This window comes from Necator americanus, chromosome X (assembly GCF_031761385.1).
Source record: "Necator americanus strain Aroian chromosome X, whole genome shotgun sequence".
Lineage (NCBI taxonomy): Eukaryota > Metazoa > Nematoda > Chromadorea > Rhabditida > Ancylostomatidae > Necator > Necator americanus.
Genome location: NC_087376.1, coordinates 29,161,698 through 29,172,514, shown reverse-complemented (window position 1 = coordinate 29,172,514; position 10,817 = coordinate 29,161,698). Strand labels below are relative to the sequence as shown.

The 10,817-nt window shown below is 40.5% G+C and overlaps 1 protein-coding gene across 4 annotated transcripts; it reads right to left on the bottom strand.

The window, feature by feature from the left end:
• Positions 1 to 253: 253 nt before the first annotated feature.
• On the bottom strand, positions 254 to 10,207 carry RB195_025836 (uncharacterized protein; the record flags this gene model as incomplete). Of its 4 annotated transcripts, XM_064214146.1 has the most annotated exons (21): positions 254 to 659; positions 724 to 774; positions 1,209 to 2,109; positions 2,231 to 2,400; positions 2,478 to 2,807; positions 2,891 to 3,925; positions 4,441 to 4,582; positions 4,637 to 4,747; positions 4,869 to 4,992; positions 5,180 to 5,241; positions 5,320 to 5,343; positions 5,406 to 5,616; positions 5,822 to 5,936; positions 6,014 to 6,164; positions 6,459 to 6,642; positions 6,818 to 6,892; positions 8,339 to 8,454; positions 8,523 to 8,593; positions 8,667 to 8,771; positions 8,840 to 8,985; positions 9,135 to 9,206. In XM_064214146.1, 21 exons carry the CDS (start codon positions 9,204 to 9,206, stop codon positions 254 to 256), a joined length of 4,602 nt encoding a protein of 1,533 aa, XP_064070025.1. The 4 variants fall into 4 exon arrangements, with proteins under 4 accessions (XP_064070025.1, XP_064070024.1, XP_064070026.1 ...); XM_064214143.1 differs by lacking the exons at positions 2,478 to 2,807; positions 5,320 to 5,343 and adding an exon at positions 10,184 to 10,207 and having other exon boundaries at positions 2,231 to 2,463; positions 2,891 to 3,919; positions 9,135 to 9,224; XM_064214145.1 differs by lacking the exon at positions 5,320 to 5,343.
• Positions 10,208 to 10,817: the final 610 nt, after the last annotated feature.

The following is a 10,817-nucleotide window of genomic DNA, read 5'->3' as shown; positions in this document are numbered from 1 at the left end:
TTTGGAAAAAAAAACCGAAAATGATGCGTATAGCGTTGCGAATGTAGACCTATAACTGCATGAGAATTGTTTCACCTCTTCCTTCCAGACAGTTTCTTTCTTTTTCCGGATCCTAGAACTGGTTACTCTATCTTCAAACTCTTTTGATGCAAGTCAGCCCTTTGATCCTCTTTCAGTACAAAATACTACACTTATCAACAGTATACTTGTTTATAATTATTTATTGATGAAAAATGCAAGTAGAAAATAACTCCTATCTATTTGAAGGGGTCGCTTTATCCCTCGAGCTGTCAATTTTTGCAGGATTTAGCGACCGATTCGATTCAGGACTTGGGTCTGAGCCAAAGTCGTCTTCCGGAGGTGATAAGGATGTAGTTTCAGGCGAGTCAGTTGGCCATAATTTCTCCAAACTCTCAGTTTCGATATTAATCCTCTCAATTAACGGTGTCTCCACTTCAACCGCATCATATCTTTGCAATTTCCTCATTACGGAGCCACGTCGTGATTGCAGAGTGTCCTCATCGCTCACTTCATTGATGGCCGAAAGTTTGTGTCCATGAACTCCACGTTGAGAGAGACTGGCGGCTGAACTGGTTGACCTTGGGCCTGAAGGTCCTGGTGAGATGAATTGATCGGTAGAGACGGACAGCCATGGTGATCTAAATAAAATACCTCAATCACATTTACCGCGCATCTGCAAGAAGTAAAAACGAAAACTCGTACTTGTTTTCAACCGGTGATAAATTTTCGCTGTTTGTTGACGAGAAGAAAGACCTAAACGTGGAACGTTTTGCAACATTGCAGAACCAGAATTTGCTAGGAAAGAAAAATGTTCGCTGCAAGATCCGAAAAAGTATGTCGGAAAAATTAAACCCAAGTCTGTAAATGTTTTCGCATTATTCCTTCTAAATTCAATATGTAAGCTGGTAAGGCTCACACAAACACATCACTCACGATCCTTTTCGAGGTATAATGAGGATAAAAGTTTACACTTGCTTGATGGTGTGAATTTGAGCTATGCTACTAAAACTTCACAATTACAACAAATAATTTTTCAGAGAAACTTCGATTGGTCAGAAGTGGTATAGTATCGAAAAAAAAATCCAGTGTTTTGCAGGAAGAATTTTTCTACTGCAGAGAAAGAAGAATGAAGTTAAACGAAAAGAGAAAACTGTGAGAACTGTGATCACCTTGATCACCTTGATCACCTTGACTCCCGTTGATCTTCGAACTGGTCGAGCGGGCGCCAGTGATTCTTCCATTTGTCCCGATCGCGTGCCAGAGTAGCCCAGTGGTTCCTCCTTTCGCGTGGGACACGAAGAGCATCATATTTTTCTTTCAAGGACTTCGTGAAGAAATCTGACCATCGGGTCGGCGGTCTTCCTGTAGTGCGCTTAATATCGCGGGGAACCCAGTCGCTCACGGCTCTGGTCCAACGGTTGTCATCAAAGCGCATCACGTGTCCGGCCCACCTTATTTTACTTTCCTTGGCAAACGCGGCGGCGTCTCTAATCTTCGATCGCTGACGTAGGAGGGAACTTCGAATCCCGTCCCTCACTTGCGTGAAACGGGATACTCCTAGCATCACTCTCTCAATTGCGCGTTCAATGACGCTCACCGCGTTTTCTTCCTGCTTGCGAAATGCCCAGGTTTCCGAAGCATAGGTCAAAGCAGGAAGTACGGTGGTGTTGAAGAGGTGAGCACGGAGCCGGGTGTTCCTGGTCTTCTTCACTACATCCTCGATGCTCTTGTACGCTCCCCAAGCCGCTCGTCTCCTCCTGCCCAGCTCGGGGGTCAGGTCGTTCATCATGTTCAGTTCCCGACCCAGATAAACGTAGCTGGTGCATTCGGATATGTTCGTTCCGTTGAGCGTGAATGGGGCATCCGAGACCCATCCGTTCCGCATGAATATCGTCTTTTGTAGGTTCAGCTGAAGACCGATGCATCCACATGTTTCGTCGAATTCGGTCAGCATTCGTTCCGCTTGGCTGATGCTAGGTGTTACCAGTACGATGTCATCAGCAAAGCGCAAATGGTGTAGCTGCCGACCATCAACCTTCACTCCCATGTCGTCCCATTCCAATTTTCGCACTGCGTTCTCGAGGGTGGCTGTGAATATTTTGGGTGAAATTGTATCACCCTGTCGGACCCCCCTCTTCACGTCAATGATGATGTTCTTGTAGAATGGTGAAATTCCGGTCGTGAAGTTACTGTACAACTCTCGAAGTACCTTTATATTCTAGAGTAGGGACGCCTTGGTTGTCCAAGGCTTCCACGACCGCTTCCGTCTCAACCGAGTCGAAAGCCTTCTTTAAGTCGATGAAGGTGAGACAGAGCGGCATCTTGTACTCTCGTGATACCTCGATGAGTTTCGAAACAGTGTGAATGTGGTCAATCGTGCTGAATCCTTTTCGAAACCCTGCTTGCTCGCATGGCTGTCCTTCATCCAAGACTTTTTCAATCCTATTAAGGATTACTCTTGTAAAGAGCTTGTAGATGACGGACAGTAGGCAGATTGGGCGATAGTTGCCGATGTCATGTGGATCTCCCTTTTATACAACAACACGGTCTTGCTGGTCTTCCACTGTTTAGGAACCTTGCATTCCGACAGATAACGTGTAAAGAGCCTCGCCAGGGTGTTGATGAGTACTGGCGGAAGGCTCTTCAGGTGTTCTGGTCTTATTCTGTCGGGACCGGGTGCCGTACGATTTCTTACCGACATGATAGCATGTCGTATTTCGGACGGGAGAACCTCTGGAATGACTTGTCCATCTTCCCTCAGATAGTGAGGAGGCAAGTGGACATGGCTGTCGAATAGATTAGAGTAGAAGTCGTAGATTTCTCCATCCCCCTCCTCGATGCAATGGCTGTTCCCTTTGGGTTCTCAAACCTCTTGGTGGTTTTAAAACTCTCAGCCTTCTTCGCGCAGTCGTGAAGGTGTTCGACAAGCCGGTCATATTCCTCGTCGATGTTGTCCATTGCAGAATCTTCCCAAAAGCCGGCTAACGTAGCGAAGAGATCCCAGTTGATGGTAGTCCTGGGATTTCTCTCTCTGAACTTGGCGGCTTTCTCTGCTCTCCTTGTGAAGGAAAATCTTCCTCGGAGGAGGCGATGGTCCGATCCCGTATAGAACTTTGGTACAACACCGACGTCCGTCAGGCAGAACCTTTTATTGACGATGATGTGGTCTATTTCATTACGGTACCCTCCACCGGGTGACTCCCACGTCCAGCGTAAAGAAGAGGGCTTCTGAAATTGCGAGTTCCCATGGATGGTCTTAGTCGTCATGATGAACTCGGAGAGCCTCTCTCCCTGGTCATTCCATTGTAGGCCGTGGGTCCCGATGTGAAGTTCCTCCGGCGTTCTTCTTGGGCCAACCTTAGCGTTGAAATCGCCAACTATGACCTTGTAGAAGGCATGATCTTCTTGGTAGAACTTCTCCAGGTCCATATAGAAAGCTTCGACTTCTTCTTCTTCGTAGCTTGATGTTGGAGCGTAAACGACGAAGATAGTCAAAGCTGGTATTGGGCCACATCTTCTCATCCGCAGACGTCCGATTCGGGTCGTAAGTTGTTCAAAAGAGTCGATGTTCTTTGCCATACTCGTGTTGACGAGGACGCCAACTCCACCAACACCTCTACTGTCGCATGTTCCTAAGAACAATTCTTCTCCAGTTTCATACACGGCGTTGAGAGGGTGACGTCGTCTCGTCTCGGTCAGTCCGATGACGTCGTACTTGATCTTCTTGGCTTGCATCATCAGATCTTCGATGGCCGCTTCCGATGCAAGCGTACGTGCGTTGTAAGTACAGATCGCCATCCTAGTCCTTTTCCGTTTTGGTAGCCTACATGACTCCTGCAACCCCGTCCTACCTGGCGCTACCGTACCAGGCTTTCCTCCGGAATCAGGAGACTCTTTTCTATTACTGTGTTTTGCTTAAAAATTTTAAAACCTATGGGCAGGTTGCAAGCCTCTAGTCCCATGAGTTTCTGGGAGAACTTTCGTTCTCCCGGTGTGGACATGTGGAGCTTATTTGTTGGAGGCGACTCCAAACCGCCTCCCTTGCACCTCCCAGTCACTTGATTGCAGGCTTTTGGCCGGACCGACGTGCGGGATACAAGGATGTCATGAGTCAGTCCTGGCTCAGCAGAAACAGGGAGTCCATCCCCTGAATCCACCTGCGTCTCTGGGCAAGCGCAAGGTCGCTTTTGGTCCGCGATTAGCCCCCTATCCGCCACCCGGGGACGCGTCACGTAGCCTCGCGACTAACCGGCTGTGATCCCTCTAGTGAGGGAGATCCGTGGAGAACTGTGATGATCCGATGAAATATAAGAAAATAGAAAGAAAAATAAATGTATAATAAAAATAGATATTTAAATATAAGAAATTGTGCTGCTTTTTCCTGGAAATTATCCCGAAAATCCTCGAACAACAACTTACCGACTATATCGGCTAACTCGTCGACTTAGAGCACTCTCGGATCTAGTTAAAGTGCTCTTTTGTCGTGTTGAAATGGACCGTGATAGAAACACTCCCAACACTGGTGGAGGTACCACCGGCAAATCCTTGGAATCCAAGAGCACTGAACGAGGATATTTGTCAGAATGCTATAGTGGGATGTCTTCCAGAAGCTTACCAGTACTACATCGATTACGATCCGTGGAGGATAACTCCTCTATATGTTCACCATCACTGTCTGAATTCTCATGATGTGGTGATCGCCATCGGATTGATGAAGAATTGTCAACTGGAACTTACGCGAATAGTAATAGTAAGAGTAATAGTGAGTAAATAATAGTATTCGTATTGTCTTGATTGATATATTGATTGGTAGTGATTAGATCAAAAGCGATGAAACTCCCAATTACCCGCAGATTTCTGTTCCTTTTCTTCTTTTTCGTGTTCTTGCGTTGGTTCTTGATGGTCGATCAAATCTTGATGTTCTTGATCGATCAATTGTAGCGCCCACATGTACTGATTTTCCCAGCGGACCTTTAAAAATTATGGAAAGTGGAATGACGATAGATGTGTTCTACTGTTTGTAAGGATACAACTGATGCAAAAAATTTAAAAAAAGAAAGAAAAATGAGTGATGAAAAAACCTAGTTAACACCTGGAAAATTTGCGACAGAAAGGAAAGAAGAAGAAGACGGAAAAGAAAAAAGAGTGAAATGGATACCTGTATGATCGCGTAGCACATTGAAAATAGTGCCAACCCAACAAAATAGAAGGCGAAAAAAACTGAAAATAGAAGTGATATGCCGGGGCTAACAAAAACATTAGAAAAAGTATCAAACAAACATCAAACTCGGAAAAAACTTTCGACATTTTTCGGGAGTTTTCCTGAATTTTTGAAGAGTTTCAACCATCTCTGCTTTAATATAAAGCATCAAAATAGAGCTTACCACATGCATATCGTGGATGTCCAGGTATGACGTCACCAAAACCGACAGTACTCATCGAAATAAACGAAAAGTACACAGCAGTGAAAAAATCCCATTGTTCCCAGATAGAAAATACGAAAGAACAAAGGAACATGTAAAGAAATACTAGAAGTATAGCTAATGACATTGGAAACGTTTCGAATAGTCCAGTTTCGTCCACATGTGAGAGATCCTGAATGTTTTTTTTTCTCAAAAGTATTTTTTTTTTCTGGCGCCTAGAAGGCTAGATATTGACTTCATCGAGGAGGCGAAAAGCGCTAACGCTACATGGATTATTCAGAATTTTTCGATAATGAATATTGTGACAAGTCTCCAGTGAAAAATAAAACGCATGATGACCTATTTCCTAGCAACAAAAAAAAAAGATATTTCCGAACCTCCACAGGGTTTTGTTTCATTCCTTGAGTATCATCCGTAGTCATAGTTTCAATAGTTCCAGACCTTTCCATATCTCGAGATCTTTTTAAATGCCGCAATCGACGTCGAAATAACCTGAAAATCCAAGCCAATCGTGGAATGGATTTTCTAAACAAACGGTTTAATGTTTATTTTTGTCATTTTATTTTTACCTGCGGACGAATATGTAAGATGTTTGAGCTTGTCCAAATAGAGCTTTTCCAATAACGTTAAGTACAGCAAGCATCATTGGAATACCAAAAAGTGCATATAAAATTGTAACAAATCGTCCAACAGGTGTTCTGCACGTTATATTTCCATATCCTGGAAGAGTGTGTCATGGGATTTTGAATGAAATCAACTAGTCTGAAATGTTTTAATATTTGATATTTGATGAATAGAACGAAGAAGGTTCGATGGAAATTATAAGTACATAATTAGATCCTAGAGGCTGGAGCCAACGTCAGTCAATATCAAATACCTGCGGCTACTCGTTTCTCTAAAATTAGTATAAAAATGGGAGTAATTTTTGAAACGATAGCAAAAAAAGTGGAAAAATCACTAAGGTTATGTCGAAGCTCGAAAAAACAGACGGTTTAAAAAATTAATCAAACAAACCTATAGTAGTGAAAATTGTTCCTGCATAGTATACAGAATTCCAATAATCCCATTTCCATTGTATTTGTGGTGCCAACGCTTTTCTTACGGATTCATCGTAGGATTTAAGAAGTGGTCGTAATGTAAGAGCACATAATGAATTCTCATGTACTATTTGAGTTTCAGAGTCATGTTTTGACCGTAACTGCAAAGCGTTACCGTAATCGGTCACATAATTAAAGAGCTGAAATCTTATGAGATATTTCAGTTCTGTTCTTCCTTTTGAAAACGTAAAAAAGTAGAAAAAAACTCTTGGTGCCAAAATTCAACCAGAATAAAAACTCGGAATAAGCTTGATATTAAGTAAAGAATTTAAGAACCTCTTTGAGACATCCGCTGGTGTAAAGGGATTGCAGAAGAAATGAAGCTAGATGAGAGTGTCGTTGTTTCGAATCCTGAAATTTTAGCATGGATGAAAAGTGGAGGTTATATAAATGCTTTGATCCAGCGTACTAGATGAGAAACAAGTGTTACTGTTTAGTAGTGAAGTGAAGAAAACAAAAATAAGTCATTAATGGATTGAGTGAAGTGTTTCTAACCAGTTGAGTACCGCCAGGACCGCATTGGTGCAAAGGAATGGATCTGGTCTAGATCACTAACCACTCCTCACCAAGTGGACAAAGTGTTCAGAGGTTAACAGTTGCAATTCTGGCTCAAAGTATTTTAAAGATTGGGTCCCGGTTCTTTTTTGTGATTATTTATTTGAAAAATGTCAAAATTTCTCAAAATTTTAAGCAGTTGGTACTACCAACTTCGATCCCACATTGATCCCACATTTGACCAACATTTCCTGAGTGTTGTAGTGGATACGATTTACGGATATGATTCTCGCTATCGCCGTCAATTAATGGGATCTTCGCCTTTTTGTAATTTTTCCTTCTGATTCCTATTTTTGATTGAAAGCCTTACTATTTTGCCGATCTACTATTTCGTCCTCCTCTATCGTTTCACAGCTCTTCCTTGGTTCCGGAACTGTTCAAATATTTCTGATCTTCATCTCCTTAGATCAATACAATCCACAAGATTGTCAGGTTCCACGGTTCCCGATATTTATGAGATGAGTTCGAGAGGGGATCTCTTCAACTTACTCATTACAGTGCAAAGTTCATTATTCTTTCCTTGATATTTTTCTTAGATTTTTCCGTGATTTTTTGTAGCTATGCTCTCAAAATTTCATTGGTTTGTGAGAAAAAAAAGCAAATTCAGTGGAAGTGCAGCACATTTCTGACTAGAAGAGTCAGTGAAGGTTCTGTATCATTGAAACCGGATTACGATGCTTTCATGGGAGTATTTTTAGAAGCATATTAGCATAAGTGCATGTCTGGTCGTAAAATTTAGCAGTGCTTTCCAAGAAGTGGATTACAACAGCAAATAAGAAACTTTCAGAGCTTTTGCAACGATCCTGAAAAAGTTCTTCTGGATGCGCGTTAAATATGTGGAAAGCAGATTTGTTTGTGTCGTGTATACTTTTCTTCTTTTCTGGAAAACTATTGATTTAAGCGCTGTATTCTTAACCATATTGGTAACCGGTTATATCACAGTCAGCGATGATGAAAGATACTCGGATAGGATTTGGGGATGTTGAAAAAAATCCTTTAAAAAATGTTAAAGAAGTATATACAGTTGCGCATAAAAACAGAATTTGTTACATAGAAGAAAAAAATCTGCTAAAAAAAGAAAAAAGAAAGAAAAAAGCAGGTATTTAATGTCAAAAAATTAGAAAGAGTCAGAAAATTGCAAAAAAAAAACGACTAAAATAGCTAAGGGGCAGAAACCGGAGAAAATAGGAAAGATGGAAGAAAATTCGGAATTATTCGGATAGAAAAAACAAATAAGTTCACCTTTATAAAATCTGAATCTGCTTGTTGCTGAGCGGGAAGCTCTATGACCATAAAAATAAAGCCGCCAACCAACGCATAAAATATTAAAATCAAAATTAGCGCTAAGTGTTTTAGACCTGAAACAACTAATTTAAAATTGCAAGTATATACTCATTCCTGGGTTGAAATATTATGAAGAATATACCTAAATATTCATAGAAATATCGTAAAACTCGCGAAATATATGCTGCTTTTGTTTCGTTGTCCTTGTCGAACCTTGGAAAAAATTTCGATAAATTTTGTGACCGTTTAGATGTGTAAATTTTTGCAGAAATAAACCTTAACTAACCTAATTTCATCTTTAACACTATGTTCAGTAAAATCAAACGTGTAGGTAGAGACAAGGGGCGGACGAGATTCCTGACCAACTGTGGATTGATCGAAAGTGAATTGTCTACAGCAAATACGCAGAAATAGAAGAGAATGTGAATTTATAAATGAATGCTGAAAAAATTTCAACACCTGCTGGGAAATTGTGGGAATTGTATTCCAGAAGCTGGGCGACTTGATGGTTGTGGTGTTAGAAGTTCAGAAGAGTTCAGATCGTAGTCGTTCGTACCAACAAGAACAGAATTTCTATACTTCTTACGGACGAATTTCTCTAAAACCTTAATCAAAGGCAGTTATATTGTACCTATGCGAATTTAGTAAGTATTTAAAAGTTATGCGAAGCAGCTAGTGAAGGAAATAGAAAAAATAAAAGTAGAAAAATTATAAAAAATTAAAATAGAAAAGTGTGGACTGGAGAAAACCTCACTTTCATAGCATCTCTTGTTTGATCCTCATCTAAACCCGGTCTATAACGTCGAATTGGATGTCTTCGAGACATATTGGATATATTTGTCGCCTAAAAAATGAAGATAATGTGATAATTCAAGGATCGGCGATGTTTATTTTGTTGAGGAAGTGTAGCACACCCAGTTGAGTGCCCGAGAGAAATCTGAGGATATTGAATGTGAACACATGGTTTGGATAAAAGATACAGATTGGTTCTACGTGTTCAAATTCAAATGGAGGCCTACTTGACAATGAATTTTTCTCTGGATATGGCTCCCATATTTTTTTTTTAAATATTTTTTCGATAACACTCTGTTCGAAATTCGTCTATTGTTTGTAAAATATCCTAGAACTCCTAGAAATAGAAATATAAAAAATAAAAATAAAAATAAAACTGAAAGTTGGGGTGAACAAAAGCCGTGAAATCTTCATTCGTGGAACTCTTTTGACGTGTATCGATCAAATTTTTTCTTACGAGGATCGGCATTGCAGTGAGAGGGAAACGAACCGAGGCCAGAACACTTATGACTATTGTTTCTGAAGAGGATCGCTCTAAAAAAGAACAAAAAATTTCTGGACTCCCACTACCTCAAAAAAGCGCTTTTTCAGTGTTCATGAGTACCCACAAGCAAGTGAAAGAAAATGACGATACATTATAAACAATAATGTTATTAAACGATTTAATCAAGGATAGATATCCATGAAAAATCGTAGATGGCTCTTTTTTACCCCAATTTCAGGGTATACGGCTAAATACTTCAATAAGCAAACGTAATTCAACACGAAATGATTCATGCAGTACAACATCTGGGATGGATCATAAAAATAATGTTGAGGTAAATCGGAAAAATGAAACCGACTTTAAAAATGAAGGGGAAAAAAGATAATGGGAAGCTAGAAATGTAAACACTCAAAATGAGTCCCTTTAGAACAGGAGTTAGATTTCTCGAGAATGATTACTGACAAAAAAGACCATATCTTCATATATGGATATTTTACAGGTCTTCTACCGAAAAAATCATAAATCACCTGCGGATTTAACTGCTGCGTCATTGAAATCGTGGGATCTAGAGAAGAAATGTAAGTATAATGACTGTAATCATAGGATTTTTTCGCGTATTTAGACAGCTCACGAGGATTTCATAAGAGGCACACAAGCTCGACAATGAAACGCAGCAGAGTTTGAGCTAACACAGTTCTTGGTAAACATAGTGTATGTATTGAAATGAAAGAGGATCTCGAGGACATATACATATAATGACAAGTCAGACACGTCAGAACAACTAAAAATTTTTGAGGAATGATTGTATGAAAGCTATGACACAACAAGAAGATTTAGCACTTTTTCACAGCAACAATGAAAGACGAATAACCCGTCCCAGAAGATAATATTTTCGGTAAATATAGGCCGAACGAACAACTGACAATCCCTTTCAACTGTGGACGGACCGGCGGTTGGTGAGGTGAAATCAAACAAACCGTTCGACGATTGTAGGAGTTTTGAGGAGCATACGGCCAACTATCGAAACTGTCGGTATCATCAGAGCCTGAGAGCTGATAAGATTTGTTTTGACATTTGTTGATTTTGAAGCTGTTTTGTACATGTGTACAATATAGGCTTTTAGGTTAGGTTAAATTTAATTTATAGCGGAGAAATATTGGA